This window comes from Apium graveolens, chromosome 8 (genome assembly GCF_009905375.1).
Source record: "Apium graveolens cultivar Ventura chromosome 8, ASM990537v1, whole genome shotgun sequence".
NCBI lineage: Eukaryota > Viridiplantae > Streptophyta > Magnoliopsida > Apiales > Apiaceae > Apium > Apium graveolens.
In genome coordinates this window covers 248,728,744-248,750,894 of record NC_133654.1, presented here as the reverse complement: position 1 = coordinate 248,750,894, position 22,151 = coordinate 248,728,744, and the positions used below count along the sequence as shown (strand labels likewise).

Here is a 22,151-nt window from a genome sequence, read left to right as displayed (position 1 = left end):
TCCGTAGTAGTTTGTGCTTCTTGAACTTCATCAAGTTCAATTTTGCTCCCACTGTTTCCTTCAAGGATAAACTCCTTTTCCAAGAAGGTAGCATGTCTGAAGACAAACACCCGATGATCGGTGCAAAAGTAATACCCTAAAGTCTCTTTAGGATATCCCACAAAACTACATTTTACGGATCGATATTCCAGCTTATCTGGGTCAACTTTCTTGACATAAGCTGGACATCCCCAAATCTTAACGTGTTTAAGACTCGGTTTCCTTTCTTTCCATATCTCATACGAAGTTTGAGGAACAGATTTTGGAAGGCACCATATTCAGTAAATATGCTGAGGTTTCCAATGCATAACCCCATAGGAATACTGGAAGATTTGCATAGCTCATCATGGACCGAACTATGTCTAACAAAGTTCGATTTCTCCTTTCAGATACCTATCTGGAGGAGTCCACTGGGAGACTATACCATTTACTTTGAGATAATCTAGAAACACTCCATTACAGTATTTACCACCTCGATCTGATCGAAGAGTTATAATACTATGTTTGGTTGTTTCTCCACTTCATACTTATATTCTTTGAACTTTTCAAAGGCCTCAGACTTATGTTTCATCAAACACATATCCGAATCCAGATCTATCATCTATGAAAGTAATGAAGTATGAAAATCTACCCATGGCTTGCGTATACATTGGTCCACATAAATCTGTGTGTACCATTCCTAGCAAATTTGCAGCCCTCTCTCCATGTCTACTAAATGGAGACTGCAGTGCCACAATGAAGTGAGATTTTCATCATCCCTTTTCTTTTATTAGTTTGTTCAATCTGAAGTAAATCATGTCACATTTATACAGACCATTATTTAAAGTACCACGTCCATAAAGAATATTATCTCTAAGAATAGAACATTCATTATTCTCAATAATAAATGAAAATCCATCCAAGTCTAACATGGGAATAATATTCCTCACAATCGAGGGAACAAAATAACAATTATTTCAAACAATACTCTTGCCCGTAGGCCTATGTAAATGAAATGATTCTACATCTTCAGCAGCAACTCTTGCACCATTTCCCATCAGTAGAATCACCTCATCTTCCTCAAGAGTCCTACTTCTCCTTGGTCCCTGCAACAAATTGCAGATTTGAGAACCACAGGCGGTATCTAATACCCAAGTAGAAATTTAATTTAATGACATATTCACTTCTATCATGAAAATACCTGAATCAGAAGCGGTAGTCTCACTACCCTTCTTCTTCTTCAATTCTGCAAGGTAAACCTTGCAGTTCCTCTTCCAGTGCCCCACCTTGTTACAGTGAAAGCAAACAACTTTGCTCTTGGGGTCTTCAGCTTTTGGTGGAACCGGCTTTTCTTCACCTACTTTCTTCTTCTTGGAAGAGTTCCTCTTCCTTTTCTTAGGATTGGAACCTTCACCAATTAGAAGAACAGAACTCTTCTTAGGGGAAAATTCGATTCCGCAGTCTTCAACATGTTGTGGAGTTCAGGCAGGCTGACATCCAACTTATTCATGTGAAAGTTCACAACAAACTGCGAGAACGAACTCGGAAGCGATTGCAAGACCAAGTCTTGGCTCAGCTCCCCATCCATGGCAAAACCAAGTTGTCCAAGACGTTCAATCAAATTGATCATCTTAAGTACATGGTCATTCACAGATGATCCCTCAGACATCCTACAACCGAACAGCTCCTTTGATATCTCATATCGAGCTGTCCTCCCCGCCACATCATACAACTCTTGTAGATGCATTAGGATAGTGTGAGCATCCATATGCTCATGTTGCTTCTGTAGCTCAATGTTCATGGAAGCTAGCATGATTCATTGAGCAACATTAGCATCATCTATCCACCTACGATACACAACATGTTCATCATTATGTGCATCACTAGCAGGTTCAGTAGGCTTAGGTGAGTCAATCACGTATTCCAGCTTCTCAATCCTGAGAATTCTCAAGTTTCGAAGCCAATCAGCATAATTAGGACCAGTCAACTTGTGAGCATCTAGTATACTCCTGAGTGATAGTGCAGAAGACATAATGTATATTGTAAATCTGTAAATGATAAACACATAACAACACTTAGCACATATTCGATTTCATTTTAAAATACTATATGAATCGAGTCTTTATTCATAAGTGGCTCCCACTAGTTTATCTAATTTATTCAACCCCCTACGTGAAAAAATTAAGCATTCATAATGCTAGTGGGAATAGGGATCCTACATTCCATTACACAACCCCGGTTGTGGCACGAAACGCCATGTAATGTTCAATAGGCAGACAACTCTTGTCAATTACATCTAATGTTATTCCCTAATGAAACTTTAGCCTCTTGAATAATTGAGTCACGGCTGTGGCACGACAAACTCAATATTTTAAGTCAAGTCTAACCCAACATTCCGTACAATTGAGTCAGTCCCCAAAGGCCCACGACTGTGGCACGTAACGACCTTTAGATTCTTATTCAATGTACACATCTCTATGTAATAGACAAGTATTTCTTATTTCGAAATCAAAGCCCTCGGCTGTGGCACGAAACGACAATGATTCAAAAATAAAAACTACTTTCTATCATGTTGGAAGGCTATGACCGACACAAGCCCGTTGTGTCATTGGCCAATTACTACTTGATATTATTTAATTTTAGAGGGATTATATTACGTTATAATCATAATCATATTATAAAGAAATTCTTCCTTTTAAATTAAATATTTCAAATCAATAATCAATAATCAGATGATTCCCAGATCGGGTGGAGCATTGTCAAGAGGCGTCACTTAATAACCCTTTCTTACAGATAGAAATCTGTGATTGACAGAATCATCCTTTCTCTCATATCGAAAATTCATATTCAATTACGTGTTTCACAAACACAAGAATCTCATGATTGTATTCATAATATTGTTATTAAGGTTATGAAACAATTTCACTATACTAGGTTGTCTAACAAACGCCTTATGTTCATTTAAGTTCACCTAAATCTATCATCACATGATAAACTAAACATATATCACATATATCAACATGAATAAACATCAAGGTAGGCATGTTATATCATCTAGCACATTAGTCTAAGCATTATACATCTCTTTGTATCACATGAAACATTTAAAAGCAATTAAAACAGTCAAAAACAGCTTTAAAACACTTCATGGAAATATAAACAGTTCAAAACTTTTATATAAACTAAAATTGATCACTCCATTAGATCCGTCTCGGAAAAACGAATCCAACGGTATATTGCACGCCCAAAACGGAGTTACGAAACTCCCAGAAAATCAAATTTAATGTGGACAGTCGGGCTGTAACGCATTACAGGAACGCGTTACAAGCCCTGTAACGCATTCCGGTGATGCGTTACAGCCCTTTTAAGCCATTAAAAGGTGTAACGCATTCCGTGAATGCGCCACAGGTGTGTAACGCATTCCCGGAATGCGTGACACCCCTTTTTTTTTCTTTTCTGCAGCAGCCGCCGCTTATTCTTCTCGAACGCCGTGCATCTGACTTCTCTGTCTCTTTCCTGCTGTTCTTTCCGTGTCGCAGCAGAGCAGATGTATATAGCAGACAATAGTACAGATATATACAAACATATATATATATATACTTTATATACATATATTTATACTTATTTAATTACGAATTTAATTACAAGAACTTCAAAAATTCATAATAAAAAATCTATACATCATAAAATTATGAAAAAAATACCCAGACGATCTACAACACTTGTAGAACCCAGATCAACATTCAAAATTATTCTGAGAAACGATTTCTCATCAGACAAAATTAATCCATGATATAACTTGTAAAATTCTTAATTAATTCATACAAGCACATAAAATTCTGAAATTTTTACCACAAATTTATATGCATACAGCCTATGCTCTGATACCATTGTTGGATTTTTAACGCAGCAGGGTCATGGTAAAACACTTTTACACATACAAAATCCAAATAAAAGCATATAAATCGTGAATAAAAATTCGAGAGATCGAATCTAACCTTTTAAAATAATTCGGAGACAACGATCAGAGATCCTTAGCAGTTGCTCCTCAAGTGTGAAGTACTCCACCGGTATCCACCAAGAAAACGATGTTAAGGAGGAGGAAGGAGGTGGAGAGAATTGGGTTTTCCAAACTTTTTGGGTTTTCGGGTTGGTTAGAATCAAATTAGGGTCTATAATAGTGTATTTATAGGCAAAATTTTCAGCTGAAATTTTCCCATAAATATTATTATTATTATCCCATTTATTATTCTCATTAATAATTAAAACACATTTTAATCATTAATCCTTTTTCTAAACACTTTAGAAATAATTCTCTCTCTTGATTTAATTTCCAAAAATTAAATCCTTTAATTAATAATATTAAGAACTTTTCTTAATTAATTTATAATCAATTAAATCTCATTTAATCAATTATTAAATTTGCCAATTAATTATTTATTTCACAAATAAATAATTATTACCCATTATTAATTAATTCCTCCACCATTAAATCATTCTCTTTTTATGGTGTGACCCTGTAGGTTCAATATTAAGCCGGTAGTAGAAATAAATAATAATAAAACTATTTTATCATTATTTATATAAATTCTCTAATTTATTAAATATGATTAATTAATTAATCACATTTATTCTACATCGTGAGGGATACTTCTCAGCATATCGCGACTATCCGGATAATATGAATTCACTGCTTAGAATACCAAGAACCTATTCAGTGAATAGTTACCGTACAATAAACTCCTTCTACCCTACAATGTCCCGATTAAATACAAGGCATGGATCTCGTGTCAAGCCTATCTAATTGTCCCTGGAGACTAAGAACTAAACCAAAGCATATTTCAGTGTACACAAGATGACTATGATGACCTCAAGTCTAAGGATACTTGTACAACTATCACTATGTGAACAACTGCTGACACGTGAGTGAACTCCATCAGTTGTTCAGCTGTGCGAGTCATGTTCAGTGAACTTATTCTATAATAAGCACCTACATACTAGCTATAGTGTCACCACACAAATGTCTATGAGAACAGACATCCTTCATAATGAAGCAAGCATAGTATGTACCGATCTTTGCGGATTATTAATTACCAGTTAGTAATCCTATGACCAGGAACTATTTAAGTTTAGAGTTATCATCTTTTTAGGTCTCACTATTATGATCTCATCATAATCCATAAAAAGCTTTACTCTAAACTATGGTATATCTTATTTAAACACTTAAATAGATAAAGCCCGTAATAAAAAAAACAAGTATTTTATTAATATCAATGAAATCAAAACAGATTACATAAAAGTTATTCCTAAATCCTAATTCATGATTGGACTTAGGACATATTCCTTTCATACACTAGCTGTTGCTAGCTGGTAAAATGGATGACTGAGAAGCTGTCCTTGATGACTGAAGGAGAGGTACTACTTCATGCTGAGGTGGCATTGAAGTAGTGACTCCAACACCCCCCCTCAAGTTAGGATGTCCAGAACGAAGATCATGGAAACCTGACTTGGACAAAAGAAGCTGAAACTGTGGGGCTGGCAAGGACTTGGTGAACCAATCAGCAAGCTGAGAATTAGTGGGAAGATAAGTTAGTTGGATGAGACCTTCAAGCACCTTATCACGAGTAAAGTGACAGCCAATCTCTATGTGTTTCGTACGTTCATGAAACACTGGATTCTTGGTAATATGAATAGCCGATTGATTGTCACAGTGCAATGTCACGGTTGTTAAATTATGAACACCAAAATCATCTAGCAAACGGACAAGCCAAGTAACCTCTGAAGCAGCAGACGCCATGGCTCGATATTCTGCTTCAGAGGAAGAACGAAAAATGGTTGTCTGCTTCTTTGATTTCCACGTGACATGGGAAGAACCAAGGAGAAGAATATAACCTGTAACTGACTTGTGAGAATCAACACAAGCAGCCCAGTCTGAGTCACTGAAAGCCTGGAGAGTAATATTAGCATCAGCTTTTAACAAAATCCCTTGACCAATAGTATGATTAACATAACAAAGGGTACATTTAAGAGCAGCTAAATGGGGTTGTCTGGGCTGTTGCATATACTGGCTAAGAGACTGGACATCATAAGCCAGATCAGGCCTAGTGTGAGTCAAAAAATTCAACTTCCCCACAAGTGAACGATATAATTCTGGATCAGGTAATAAATCACCATCCGAAGATGAAAGCTTAAGAGTCGAAGGTAAAGGAGTTGAAGCTTTAGTGTTTACAGAAAAAGGACACTCAGCTAACAACTCATTTGTAAACTTCTTATGGCTAAGAAAAATACCAGAAGGGAGATAGCTGACCTCAATTCCCAAAAAATAGTTTAAGACACCAAGATCCTTAATCCCAAACTCAGAATTAAGATGTTATTTAAGATGAGTAATACCTTGAGAATCAGTTCCCGTAAGAATAAAATCATCAACATAGACGGCTGCCAAGCAAATTAAACTACCAGTATGTCTGATAAACAGACTATAGTCATTTTTGGACTGGACAAAGCCTTGAGCTTTAAGAGTAAATAGAAGCTTTGTAAACCATTCACGAGAGGATTGCTTAAGCCCGTAAATTGATTTTCGCAGTCTACAAACTTTGTTATCAGGGTTTGAAACACCCTCAGGGACCTTCATGAACACTTCTTCAACTAAGTCACCGTGTAAGAATGTGATATTTACATGCAGTTGATACAATGGCCAACGTTTACTAGCAGCAACAGTAATTAGACATCGAATAGTAGGTGACGGCCTCAACCCCGGGGTCAGGAGTTGATGTCACCAAAAACTAATACCAAAATATAAACAACAAGATTATTATTAATATGTACTAACTTGACCCCAAACCAAGATCCGAGCCAGGTTCAAGTATGATTCAGGTTCACACTATTACAAACCAGTTATTCAACATCTAACACACTCTAACTTTACTCAGCAACTCATCAGACCGCATATGGCCTGACAAACACTACCTCAGAGGAGCCAGGTCCTGAAGGGGCGGGAACACGGGTATGTCTGACTGGTCTTCTAGGCATCTGCGATATATACATAACAGTTTGCAAGGGTGAGCATAATCGCTCAGTAGTACCAATATATGAATAACAGGATAAAAACAGTAATGTAAACAATAATAGGAACAGAGCTGTAATCATGTCATCAACATTATATAATGAAAATCTGAGATAACTGGATATCACTGACTAGCATGCTTTATCAAAACAACGTAGTAGCGTGTTGTGTAAGTACCACAATCCAATTTTAGCATGATGTTCACATTTATAAAACCGCTGTATCAACTACTTATGCCCTTACGGGAATCACAAATCCAAATCAGATACATAACGGATATGTGAAGACAGCTGATCAGGCTATCAACACCAGACGGCTCTAACTGTCATCCCATTTACCTGTTCCGGAACTCAGAGACTAGCTAGGTCTCTGACCTGCTGGACTAATCGGTTATATATTGCGTGCAACCGAATTAGCCTCTTACGCCACCTCAATAGGCCTACTCTGGCCCCTATGTATCCCATATCTGATCGTTTTATCCAGTTTTCCAACACTTGTACCTATCTCATTTTCAAAATCATTCATTTTACCAGCACACATATAAAATCCAGATCGCAAATCATTTCATTCGAGATAGGTATCTTTCAAAGTTACTTTTCCCCAAAACAGATTTAAAACAGTGATTTATAACTACAGGGGATACGTAACTTAAAACGTTTCTGTTTCATTACGAGAATAAAACATTTAGCTATTCATACGTACTGAACCATAAAAGAATGGTCAAGGGTACTTGCCTTGCAATGCTTTACAAAATCCTAAGTAGCTTTCACGCTGACTTTGGTCCTGGGGAAACTCGACTGGGATCTACAAATACAGAGTACCCTAATCAGTTATACCGACATGCTTGATATCCTCAAATCCTAATAACCCAATCTGATAACCTGACTCGTATAGTTATTATACACATAATCACGTAATCACGTAATCCGAACACAAATAGAGGTAACACGTATAACATAAATACGTACATTTTAAAAATATATTTTTAGAAAATTTTGGCAGCAACTCCTTTATTTATAAGCCTACCCGTCGATTACAATCGACGTTAACAAACACAACAATCCACGATATCGACTCCAATATTTTCATACAACTTATACCACAACACAATTCATAATTAATTTTTAAGTCCGAAAGTATTTTACGTAAGTCATTTTATTTATTTATAAGATTTAGGACTCAGAACAACGTCATCACCGTCCACCGCCCGCTCGTAACGAGTCACAGCGGTACAACGGCAAAATTCTCGGGGTACCCGATAATTCGGATTCCAACCAAGAATTTCGCCGATAGATTACTGAAATTTTTTCCGTATAAATTCATTTTTATCATGAATATTACTCAAAATTCCCTGCAATACAAAAATTATAATTAAAATCTGCACTGTCCAAATCAACTGCACACAGGTGGCCCAACAAGGCCCAAATCAAAAACCCAACTGCATAACCAGGCCCAACAGGTAAAGGCTCGAAAAAATATATACGGCCCAACTGCAAGCCCACAACACAGAAAGCCCAACAAAATCACCACAGAGATGTACATCAAAGAAATACGGCCACAAACGCGGCCACCGCGCAGCCACCGCCACACCACACACACACAACACAGACACGCACACACAACACAAACGCACACACACAACACACACATTCACACACACAATCGAGCACACACACACATAATCATATACATATTTACATGCATATACATATATAAATTGAACCAGCCAAGCCAAATAAGCGGCGGCTCACCGGAGGAAACAAGCTGGAAAAACGAGAACGGCGGCGACCGGAAGCACTGAGAGAAAGAGGGAAAGAGACACGAATAGGAAAGTAGAGGAGAGATGACAAGAAGAGATTTTTATGAGAGAAAACAGAGAGAATTCGAGAGAGAATCGAGAGAGAAACGAAGAGAGTTACAGCCGAGGCCGATGGAGAGACAAAGGAGAGGTGATGATTTAATCCCCCAAATTAGCAGCTGTTGACACGTATCCTTTAATTAGGATACATGTCACTCTCTTATTCCCGCCAAACTGAGTCGTACAGGGTTAATTACATCCCGTAGTTATTATTTAGGAACCGAGTTCGCGAGAAATAACTTCGAAAATTTATTGAATCAACTTTAAAATTTTATAAATATACCGGACATAATAAAAACATAAATTTCATAATTTTAAAATAATTTTTAAGGTGCACTTTATACCCGCTTTTTAACAATCAAACGAAACGACGCGCGGGTGAAAAGAATCCCGAAAATTGTCAAAATAATTTTAAAATTCTCAGAATAATACGAACTTAATAAAATATGAGTTTCTGATTTTTGAAGATTTCCATAATTAATTATGGTTTTTACAAATAAACATACTCAGAAAAATCATTTAAAAATAAATAATTAGTGAAATATTATTTTCTCAATTTTATAAATTCCTAAAATTAATTATTAAAATTATAAAATTATAAAACCAATTTTAAAAATAATCCAAATATTTATGAAATTAAAATTGTAATAAAATCACTTTTACAAACGAAATAAAATCGTATAATTCACTAATAAATCACATAATCCAATCCTCATATCAACATATTACAAATAAATAAATAACAATCAACAACTGCTGCCAAAATTAATACACACATTTATTTAATTATTTATTCCCCTATTACACTTTTAAATATTAAGACTAAAAAGAAAAATACACGAGTCGTTATAGTGGACATCTTAACAACTGGAGAAAATGTTTCTTCGTAATCAATCCCGTAACGCTGATTAAATCCTTTGGCAACCAATCGAGCTTTGCAACGCTCTAAAGAACCATCAGACTTAAGCTTAACTTTAAAAACCCATTTGGATCCAATTGTTTTCTTACCTTTGGGAAGATCAACTAGTTCCCAAGTATTGTTAGCATTTAGAGCTGAAATCTCTTTGGACATGGCCTCTACCCGAAGAGGATGAACACTGGCTTCAGCATAACTAGAAGGCTCGTGAATATCACACATTTTGGTTATCAAACTTTCCTGTAGTCTAGGTAAACTATCATACTGAACAAGATTACACCAATGTTGGCTTGAATCAGCTTGGACAACAGTATTGTAAATAAAATCATTTAAGTAAGATGGTTTCTTAGATATCCTAGTGGACTGTCTGATTAGCATAGAAACATTGAGCTCACTAAGATCAACTAAAGTAGAATCCTCATCAGAAATACTGGAGCCAGGAGAATTCTCAACAATATTATCAAAAGAATTGGGAGGTTGGGAAATAGAATGATCAGCATTAATGTCAAGAGAATCAAAGAAATTATAATATGAATCAGTTTGAAAAGATGTCATGGCAGGAAAATATATATCAAAAGAAAAAGAATCATTTGTAGGTTGAAAATGGTATGGAAAATGTTTCTCATGAAACACAACATCACGAGAAATAACAATCTTCTTTGTGTTTAAGTCAAAGACTTTATACCCTTTTGTATTTACTGGATATCCAATAAACACACCAGGTATGGCTCTCTGATCAAATTTGGTACGGTGAACAGTATTTGTAGAAATGAAACATAGACACCCGAAAACTTTAAGATCACTAATATCAGGAGGTGTGTTGTAAAGCTTAAAATATGGAGTATGATTATTAATACTTCTTAAGGGCAAATGATTTACCAGAAATGTGGCACATTGAACACACTCCCCCCCAGTAGGTCATAGGCAATCGAGACTGAAAAGATAAAGCACGAGCTGTCTCAAGCAGGTGACGGTGTTTGCGCTCCACCACCCCGTTTTGTTGCGGAGTATAGCTACAACTTCTTTGTTGAACTATTCCATTTTGCTGACAAAATAATTGCAAATCTCCTTCACAAAATTCTTTTGCATTATCAGTACGAAAAGCTTTAATATTTGTCTTGAAATGTGTTGTGACATAAGTACCAAAATTCTTCAAAATATTAACAACATCTGACTTGTGTTTAACAAGATGAACCCAGGTGAATCGACTAAAATCATCCACTATTGTTAAAAACTGATTACAACTAGATGGAGTCTTAGTTTGATAGGGACCCCATATATCTAAATGAAGCAATTCAAACACAGACAATGTTTTAATACTAGAGTGAGGAAATGAAAGCCTTGATTGTTTTGAAGCTGGACATATCTGACAAATGACTTCCTTTTAAGCAGTAACTCCATCACATTCAGGGTTAACAAGTTTAGTTGAGAAAATGTAATGTGGCCTAAACGTAGAAGCCATAACTTTGTTTCATCAACAGTAGAGCAGCATACACTATGGGATTGATATTCAGGAATGCTGACATTGTAGAGACCTCCTTGTTGCTTACCAAGAAGCTTCAGAGGCAACTTCTGTGAAAGGTCCTGAATGAAACAGTTAACATGATCAAAAACTATACTGCAATTCAAATCTTTGCACAAAGTTTGAATGGATATGAGATTAAATTTGAAGTCTGTAACATGTAGAACATTATGTAAGACTATGTCCTGAGTCAAAACAATATCTCCAGTATGACAAATCTGTATCCTCCTACCATCTGGTACAGTGATATGCCTTAAAATATCACATGCTCTGTAATTAGTAAACATCTCCGATTTAGAACAAATGTGGTCTGTGGAACCACTGTCTAGGATCCAGTCCACAGACGCACTAGATGATAAACAGAAGGTACCTGCTAGTAGAGCATGAGATGAATGGTTAACTGGATCATTATTAGCACCAGAAATCTGTTGTTTCTGCAAAAGTCCCATCAACTGATTGTATTGACTAACCGTTATGGGACAATTCTGATCAGCAGTAGTGTGACTTGAATCATCACTCTGTGCAACAACATTAGCTACCACTTTTCTGTCTTTAAAACCTTTAAAATTTGGTGGATAACCATGTAGTTTAAAACACCTGTCATTGCTATGACCAGCAATTTTGCAATGAGTGCAATAGTACTGAGATCCAGGTTTCTTCACAAAATTTCCTGCAGGTTTAGGATAGTTAAAGCCATTTTGAGTGTTGACACCAGCTGCTTTAATATTCTTTCCACCATTGAATCTTCTGCTGTCAGAATAAAAGGCTAGAGAATCAGATTGATTGTTGATCTGAGCAATCTCTTTATGTCTCTCCTCCTGCGCAAACAATCTGTATGCACTAGTAATATTTGGCATAGGAACTTGCATCAGAATATTAGCTCTCACTGCAGAGTAATCATCATTTAGCTTCATCATAAACTGAATCATCCTTTGAGTCTCCTGCATCTGATGTACTCTTTGTTCCAAATGACAAGTGCATTTCAGGCATGTACATTGAGGCAAAGGATTTGCATCACTCATAGCATCCCACACATACTTCATTTTAGTAAAAAACTCAGAAATCTTATCAGCTCCTTGAGTTAACTCATTTAGTTGTTGTTCTAAAGCATATACTTGAGTCATTGAAGTATAACCAAATCTCTTATTGAGATCATTCCAGATTTCGCGAGCAGTCTTAAGAAATAACACGCTTTTAGCTATGTTATCATCGAGATTGAATATAAGCCATGGACAGACTAAATCATTGCAGCGTTCCCAAGCTTTGAATTCAATAGATGTGACTTCAGGTTTATCAATAGATCCATCAACAAACGCAAGCTTATTCTTTGCTGATAACGACAGTAACATGGATCTCTTCCAATTATTAAATCCATTTTCATTAAATATTACCGAAACAAGTTGAGATGAATTCGAGTCTGATGGATGAATGAAATAAACACTAGAAGGATCTTGATTAGGACTCTTAACACGATTATTCTCAGTCATGATGAATCGAGGAGAAATACTAGTAGTTCAATCGCAAAAAACAATCAATTATCCAGAATTGTAACTCGATAAACAATATCAAAGATCAATTTGACCTAAAACTGTTAACAGATCTAATCGCAGATAACGCACAAGAAATGAAGCTCATAGTAGAAGAGATAACACCTTTCGTATTTCATGATTTGAGATCGAGAATTGCTTTGAGATTCAGAGAGATTGTAGAGAGATTCCAGAGAGAGATTGTGAAGAGATTCCAGAGATCAACGTCTTCAAACAGAAAAGTGTAGATCAAATACGTAATCGCTGTAAAACCTGCTCTGATACCATATTGAACTTGAAGCTTTTTGATTAATGGAGATTAAGCCTTACAGAGTAATAGAGAGAATAACATTGTTTTATTTTTATTTAACTGACTTTCATATTGTAGAATTACACCCACAGAAAATGAATACACGACTATTGTTTTTTTACTAAGAAAATGTAACTAACTAGCATCTATAACTAACTCTACACTAGCTGTTGCTAGCTGGCAAAATGAATGACTGAGAAGTTGTCCTTGATGACTGAAGGAGAGACACTACTCCATGCTGAAGTGGCATTGAAGTAGTGACTCCAACACACTCTCCCCCTGCCCATGAAATGCTTAAGAATAACGCCTCAATTGTTGTTGTTGCTCATGGCTCCGTCGTGGATAAGGGCAAGCAAAAGTTGTTTAATCACTTCGTGTTTAACAATGATGAGATGTTCACAACGTAGGCTATCTCAATCATTGACTCCTTGACAGAGCCTTTCTTGGACAAATCTCAAAAGAATTCTTGAAAGTACCTATCGACTTGGACAATGAAATTTTTGAGGGGTTCTTTGCCAAGGACATCCTTCATGCGGCAGTTTCAGGGACGCTTGAAATTTTACTGTCCAAGGTCAAGTCCGATTCCAAAAGCCATTCCACCTTAGTGATCGGGGAAAGAGCTCTTGCAGGTCGTTCCAGCAAACCCACATCTTTATTTATTGATCTTCAAAGAGCTGTAATAGAGGATGATGTGGAACTGATGGATGTAGAACAAGTGATGCTTGAAATGACTATGTATGATTGAAATGACTATATATGATGAGATACAGTCGAACGGTGTTGCTAGAGCTATAGAGACGACACCTACCCACCATTCTGTGGCTCAGTTTCAGGAACTTAGCGTTGTTCCTCCCTTTTGGTAATATTAGCTATTATTGTATAGTATTTTGTATACAGGAGTTCTTGGTGTCTATCATGGTCTTCAGTTTTATTTTCATCGTGAGGTTACAATTACTACAAGTGTTGTAAGTTTCGACCAACATCTGTAATTTGATAAGACTCGATTTTTTTTTAATGAAATCCTCCGTTTATCAAAAAAAAATAAGGTAAGGGTTAATCGCAGTTTACCAACCCTTTATATCCAAACAAGTAATGGGTTCAATTTAACTCAACTTGACGTAACCTACTCTAGCTTAACCCGACTTGACCCAATCCCTCTTTTCTCAACCCCAATCCAAATGAAACCTAAAGATGCAATGCGGTGTTTGTATAGCTCAGAGAAGAGACTACAAATTTTCGAGTTGAAGTTAATAACTTTACATAACATTTGATTTTTTTTATAATGTCTCAAGGAAGTTATCACGAAGTAACACATCAGTCGAGATAGTACATGAAATGTACAAAATAACTTAATAATATATTACAATATTTGTCTAATTTTAACATACAAACAACTCAATTTAATTTAATATAATTATTAAATAAACAAAAATATATATGTAACTAATTTTTCAAAGGGAAATGTTATCTGCAAGTGAGATGCAAGTGTAATAATAACACAGGTTTAATGAGGCTTAACTTAATCCTAAGTCATCCAAAGAACATCCCCAGAAGGAAACATCAACTGTGTTGTTTTCCCAGTTAAGCAGACACACTACAACAGTCACAACTCAAAAACACTAGCTCATACATACATACATACAATTTATCATTCTCTGAAATGGCATTACACTTGCCACTTCAGGCATCATTCTCCACCACCAACACTGCAGCTTCTTCTTCTTGTTGCAGAACCTTATCCTTATCTCTATCTTTTACCCACCATCATTCACATCCACCTGTTTTTCGACATACAAGGAGGTGTAGCTCACTAGTAGTTTTTGCCAATAAAGAAGATACTGAAGTAGTGGTTAATTCAATACAACAACAAGAATCTGATCAATCTGAGCCTGACCCTGATCCTCAGGACCTTGAATATGTCAACCAAATTAAAAGGGTAAGTTCTCTCTCTCTCTCTCTCTCTCTCTCTCTCTCTCTCTCTCTCTCTCTCTCTCTCTCTCTCTCTCTCTCTCTCTCTCTCTCTCTCTCTCTCTCTCTCTCTCTCTCTCTCTCTCTCTCTCTCTCTCTCTCTCTCTCCCTCTCCCTCCCTCCCTCTCTCTCTCTCTCTCTCTCTCTCTCTCTCTCCCTCTCTCTCCCTCCCTCTCTCTCTCTCTCTCTCTCCCTCTCTCCCTCCCCCCATCTCTCTCTCTTAATTTGCATGATTGACATTTGTATGTGTGTGATTTAATATGTGTTTTACCCTTAATTTACTTGGTTTTAACTTAATTTTTGTGTAGGTGTTGGACCTTTTGAAGAAAAACAGGGACATGTTCTTTAGTGAGGTGATTCACCATTTTATTTCTTTTGCTCTTGTTTCAATATAAATGGTTAGACCAGTGGAGATTCTAGGAAGAGTCGACAAATTCATGCATAGTTAATTAGTTATCAGTAATTACTGTCACGCGTATCTGAAATATATGAGTAGAGGTGCAAGATGATATTGATCACTCTAATGCATAGAGCTATAATTGGATGGAATATTGTATAAATGGATAACTGGCTTTACACATAGAACACAAAGATGGATGTAGCTATCTTTGACATGCATGTTTTAGATAGATAAAGAGAAGTGGGAATTATTTTGCTGCTGAAATTTTAAGTTAAATATAACGATGCTATAGCCATTTTAGCATTAGCATTGGAGTGTAGGTTCATTATAGGTTCTAGCACCAGAAACCACTTAAAGAATTGACTTGATCTTAGGATGTCATCATTAAGAATTGATTTCGCTATCTACAAAGGCGTAGGAGCAGAAATTTCGCTAACCATTATGTGTAATGAAAGGAAGGAAATCCTGTCATTCTTCTTTATTTTGTTATATCCAGTATTTACCCAGGTAAATTGCCTTTGCTAATGTAATTTGTGCATGTTCCCTAAAAAGGTCCATTCCTATGTACGGTATATGTATCATCCTGCAAAGTAAAAATTCGACTCTTTGATTAGACCACTTTAAGTAACTTTCCTACTTTCAGGCCTGCTAAAGTTATTTGTGCGTGTACCTAAGCATACAAACTAAGCTAAATTTTTCACTTCCAGTTCATTGATTCGGGATTTGCAGGTTAAGTTGACAGTTATGATTGAGGATCCAAGAGATGTTGAGAGGAGAAGGTTGCTTGGGATTGACGATATTGATGCCCCAACAAGGGATGAATTAGCTGATGCATTAGAAGAAGTAAGTCCCTTGTCTCCTCTGCCTAGAGCTAAAATATATGCACTTGAACAAAAAATTCTTGAGCACTTTGTTGATTTATTTATTAGGACCTGAATGCTACCTTTCTTTTTAGCAATATGTAACTGTTTGCATTGCGTTTTTAACCTTGGACTTCTTAATTCTTCTTATATTGGCGAAGTATAGATTTATGTAAATCAAAGAAAAGCGTATTTGGGTTAGCCGAAAAACAATATTTGAGTTTTTTTCTGCCACTAAAGACGGAAAGAACCAATGACCTAGAAGAAGAAAATAAAGAAAAGCATCATTAAAATTGGTTCTCATATATCGATTTGAACTAACTGCTAGGTTTTGATGTATCAAGATTTCAGGTAGAGTCGGGTGGAGAATTTTCTTTTCCAGCAAGACTTTTAAATCATGCTTTTTTTTCTGAAATTTCATTTGTGTAGGTAAATGAAGGGAAGATTCCAAAAGATCGTGTTGTTCTTCAAATGCTTGCAGAAGAAATGATGCAATGGCCAAATTTAGAGGTACCGTTGCGAATCTGTAGGAACGATAATCATGAAACATATTTTGCATCTACAATTGTTTTTGTAAACTTAAAAACACGAAAGTAAATCCAGCACGTGTTCTCATGTATCTTAAAATTTTATGTCAGATGTGAGTTTTATTTGTCATGGCTATCTAAGATATAACTTAATGGAGTTCTTGAGTTACATATCAGTAAGTGAGGCCGTTTTTATGATAAATCTCATGTTATTAACTCTGTTGTTTGCTTATTAGTGTACTTTCTTTTCCACAAACTGTATTACCCTTGTAACTTTGATGATAGATGCATTATTGCAATAGGTTTTTACCTACATATATCTCTATCGTCTTGCATCCCTGTTATGTTGTTTGAGGTCAAATGGAGGGTCATATAATAAGTATATTAGTTTGAAATTTAAGAGTTCTGCGCCTCATGTGTTTATCTGCTTGTTTCCGAACAAAGTGAAAAGTCAATCTGATAATTTTCTTCAAGATATTATTTCATGTTAGCTGAATAGTTGAATTTCATATGAACATTAAATTTCATATGAACTGTCTAATGTTTCTCTTCAGTCCATTATGCTTCTTTTAAAATTCACAGTTTATGTTCACTGCTTTACACTCCTGGACTCTTTCAGCTTCCAATTTTGAAAAAGAACTATTAACTGTTACATGAATAGTTCATCGTTGACAACTGAGTTATAATTTCCCTTTTTCCGCTTTGATATGCATGGAGGTAGTTTCATATTTTTGGGATACCTGGATCAATTAGACATTATAATAGTTGTTTATTTTAATTTCTGGTGTATGATCTGATCTTGTGAAGCCACTCTTTGTATAACATGTTTCGAGCTATGATTCTGGTATGGTTTCTATGACATTAAGAAAACACTCAACAATAACTGTTATATCTTTTTTCTCTTACTCATTGCCCTTCAATTTGGTGCCTTTTAGATAATTTATGTTATGTTACCTATGTAAATAATTTAGCTTAACGTCGTGAACTCTGAGTCACAAACATGATTTCTACCCATGAGATGCAAAGTGGATTAGAGGTATTACATATTTAAGAGTTAAAATCATACTTGAAATGTGTGAAGCTTATCAATGTACTTTCAGTTCATATGATTCTTGATATCCTCATGGGTATTTATATGATGTGGTTGCTTAACAGGTTGAAATAAAAAAGAAAGGACCCCGCAAGTCTCTCTATGCAAAAGCCACAGATACAGGGATAGATCCTGAAGTTGCCGCAAAAAGACTCAAGATCGATTGGGATTCAGCAGCTGAAATTGATGATTCTGATTTCAAAGATGAACGTGACGTGCCTTCAGTTCTGGTCAGTTTACGTGCCTGTGGAATGTAAATTCTTATTTGCAGTTGCTCTTTCTTTTCTTTTGAAAGAAAAACAGAGACTAAACAAGGACTGTTAGCATAAAAAAATAAATTCCCTCGCGTCAGGAGGAGGAAGACCATAGAATCAAAACACAGCCTGAAAAAAAAACCCGATTAAACTAGGAAGAGTTAGGTAATAACTCCACTCCCTGCAAAGATCTGAGAAAGAAAAATTCTTAAAACCTCTAGATCTTAAAACCCAGCACGCTACAAAACTCTGCTCTATCCTAAAGTCTAACTGAGCTGCAGACAACATCAAATATCCATCTAATTCTATCTAAACGATACGAGAACAATGTTTATTCCTTCAAATTCTGCACTCCAACTCTGCACAAGACCTAGGCATCTTGACCACAGCTGCCTTGCAGTTACTCTTACAATCCCTATCCAAGAATTAGTATGTAGCGAAGGCACTGGTTTGGTCGTGCATTTATGGTTCAGTTGTATTGATTCAATAGTTTTGCATCTTTACAATAGGCATTTTATTGGAATCATCTTTTTAAAAAGTAACAAGTAGGTACTTAGAAGACTATATATTTTGCTCGAAAACTCAACAAACAGAAGACTAACCACAGGTGTTACTTAAGTGCACAGCATTGCAAAGGGGGGCTACACATATAGGGAAATTATTTGTTAATATTATCAAGTTGGCATTTGGTACTCAGGAGAACGTATTATCTTGCAGGGATTTGGAGCATTGTACTTGGTCTCAGCATTTCCCATCATAATCGGTATATCTGTAGTATTAATTCTGTTTTACAATTCTCTCCAGTAAAATTTCAGCTTGGATGTAAATTCTGTATGCCTAGCAAGTGCAAAAGGATAAAAAATTTCCTAATCCCGCTAACTTTTGTATATTGTAATGATAGTGTAATAAATAATTTCTTTGTGTTGTATCGAGAACTTGGCTAAACTGAAATTCACGGGATGTTCAATGTGGATCAATTCATACGCAGTTTCTTGCATGCCAAAGAGAACGGCAATTCCTATACAGTACCTTTCATGGAACAGTTCTTTTAATGATTGCGCAACAGATTATACTCAGATTGTGTTGAGCACGATCAATGTTTTAATATGCAGCTGATGTAGCATTTTTAATTTGGCGTTCGAGACAAATATTTGTTTAGAGAATCCCCTCTTTCAGTTCGTACTCTTGATTAGAATAAAGCAAACAAATGTTATAAGAATAAATAACTTAGTTACATGTCCTGAGGAGGCAGACCAAGTAGTTTGTCAACCACTTTATATAGTCCTGGAGTGTGTTCAATTGTATGTGTTTGTATTGAAATGGAGTATGTAGTTTCAGGCTACTATATATATTAGTTGAGCGTGTGCACCTGTATGCGTATTATATATTGGAAGGAAAATAATAGGACATGGAGAGCACTACTAAGATATGGCCTGCTGGGGACATGCTATCCACGTTCCATCTTGATCATTATGGATCTCCTTCTTAAGTGCCTCAACTCCTCTTCTAATCATTGTGGTTTTCACTTTTTATCGCAATGGCGTTCCTTAATACTGATGAATTCTTCTGCTCAGACCATCCTGTGGCTGAGGAAGCCTACATCCAACTCGCAGCTGTCTTCTCACAGGTCAGAAAACAGAATCAATCAGAGTTCTTCACCATAGAGAAACCTCGAATGCAGATGGATGGAACTCTGCAAAAAGAACGACAAATTTCTGTGGATCCAGTATCTATGAAAGAATCCAGAAAGTCGCCCATTTTAATTGAATCACCCAAAAAAGAATCTGTGGTTTTGCTACCTGTCACCGCTTCTCCAAAAGATTATGGTATGCCTCCTCTGCCTCTCCCGCCTGGAAAATCAAGATTCTTGAGTTATAGCCTCCCGGGTTCTCCTGCTTCATCGCCTAAGTTCAGCTCAGCTCTACCTAAGAAGAAGCCCCATAGTCAAGCATTAAATCCTCAAGCTCGTCAACATTCTATTGCACTTTCTCGTCTGGCTCAGCTACGTGAAAAACACTTGGAAAGAAGCAAGTCTTGTGGAGAAAGCAGAATCTCTGCAGTGAATGATGAATTTGATCTTTGGTTGACTCATGCCAACAGCAGGCGCTACAGCAATCCTTCAAGAACTGAAACAAGAATCGATCATCAACAGCATGGCAAGCCAAAAATGCAGGATTCTTATGATGATGACAACTTCAAATGCGGGGCAATGTGCTTGTTCTTACCAAGCTTTGGAAAAGGAAAACCAGTGAGATCAAGAAAGGAGTTGCCCGAAAAGCCACATGTGATATCCAGGAGCGTTTCTCTGGAAAAATTTGAATGTGCATCATGGTCTTCATCTGCGCTTATGCATGAAAATGGTACTGGAGATTCTTCCAAATTCTTTGACCTGCCATTGGAGCTGATTCAGTGTAGTGAAAACGACGCAAATTTTCCTGTAAGATCAGCATTTGTGTTTGAAAAGGATCGGAAGGGTGTCATGAAGAACGGGTCATCAAGAGGGACAGGCAGAAAGTCCCATGAATCATCTCGCCATGTTCGTTTTTCGAGTTCGTCCCATGCTCCTCATCAGCCAATTTCAACACCACCATCACCTTGCATTACTCCAAGATTACTTAAGGCTAGGGAGGATTTCAATGCCTTCCTAGAAGCACAGAGTGCGTAATGAGGTGTCCTCTATACAACACAAACTGCTTCATCTCCAAAAAATTTAACATTATGAATGAACTAGACCTTGATTAAATATATAATCAATGTAAACTTGTGTATATCCCGGACCTTCACTGGTTACGGCCTCTGTAGTATGTGCCGCTATTTTTGTTTAGGAAAGTGCCAGAGGTACCAAATTGATTTCTAAAAAAGTTATAAAATGTCATGTGTAAGGGTTTTATTGGCTTATATGAAAATGGAATTACATCAAAAACACCAATAAAATCATTCCATACTCCCATATTAACAATTTTTTGTGCCGCATTACTTTAATGTGAAATGAAAGATTTTAAAGTGCAAAAGACAGAGGAAGATTAAGGCTTTATTTGGATGGGATTGGGAGGCAGTGAGTTGGGCTGTGTTGAGACGGGTTCAAGAGAACTATGTTTGGGAAAGTTAGGGGTTGGGTTTTGTGAGGGTTCATCGAGGGTTGAAAAAAGTTAATTTGCAATATAAAAATTAAATCAGCTTACTTTTTTTTATTCATTCTCTCTCTCTCTTTTTTTCACTCTCTCTATTAAAGTTTTTTCATTTTTTTCTTTTTGATTTTTTTTAATTTTTTAATTTTTTTTTAAAATTTAGTTAAAATTTGTAGATAAATTTAAAAACATTTCTAATTTTTCAATATATAATTTATACATGATAAAAAGCAATCTTACTTCAACCCCAAACCAAACATATCAAGGGTTCAACCCATACTCATTTCGCATCTACATCCAAATGAGGTAAGGGTTCAACCTAGTCTAACCCAACCTAGTCTAGCCCTAACCTAGCCCAACCTAACCCAACCCCTCCCTCCTCAACCCCCAATCCAAACAATATCTAAGGGTTGCTAAAACATCACTAAACTCATCACCAACTTGTAAGTTGATCACTGAATTCAAAAAGTCTGTTAACAGATCACTGAACTACATTTAACTTGCAATTTGATCATTGAACATTAAAAAAATTGCACAGACGTTAAATCATCTTTGATTTTAACGAAATCCGTTAGTTTTTAAATTTTTTATTATTTTTTCCAAATAACTCAGTTAGTTGTTTTCATTTCTTTTTCTAAATAAATCAGTTAATTTTTTTTTACCTTTTTTCCAACTATTAGTTTTTTTCTAAATATATCACATAATTTTTTT

At 36.1% G+C, this 22,151-nt stretch overlaps 2 protein-coding genes across 2 annotated transcripts; both read left to right on the top strand.

Annotated features, from left to right (window-relative positions):
* The first annotated feature begins 14,727 nt into the window (after positions 1-14,727).
* On the top strand, positions 14,728-19,240 carry LOC141678686 (ycf3-interacting protein 1, chloroplastic). Its single transcript, XM_074485044.1, has 6 exons — positions 14,728-15,149; positions 15,490-15,534; positions 16,311-16,424; positions 16,871-16,951; positions 18,124-18,288; positions 19,030-19,240. The coding sequence occupies exons 1-6, from the start codon at positions 14,874-14,876 to the stop codon at positions 19,117-19,119; spliced, it is 771 nt and encodes a 256-aa protein (XP_074341145.1). The 5' UTR covers positions 14,728-14,873; the 3' UTR covers positions 19,120-19,240.
* Positions 19,241-19,372: 132 nt separating this feature from the next.
* Positions 19,373-21,226, top strand: LOC141678685 (uncharacterized). The gene has a single exon (XM_074485043.1). It carries the CDS (start codon positions 19,850-19,852, stop codon positions 20,975-20,977), a length of 1,128 nt encoding a protein of 375 aa, XP_074341144.1. The 5' UTR covers positions 19,373-19,849; the 3' UTR covers positions 20,978-21,226.
* Positions 21,227-22,151: the final 925 nt, after the last annotated feature.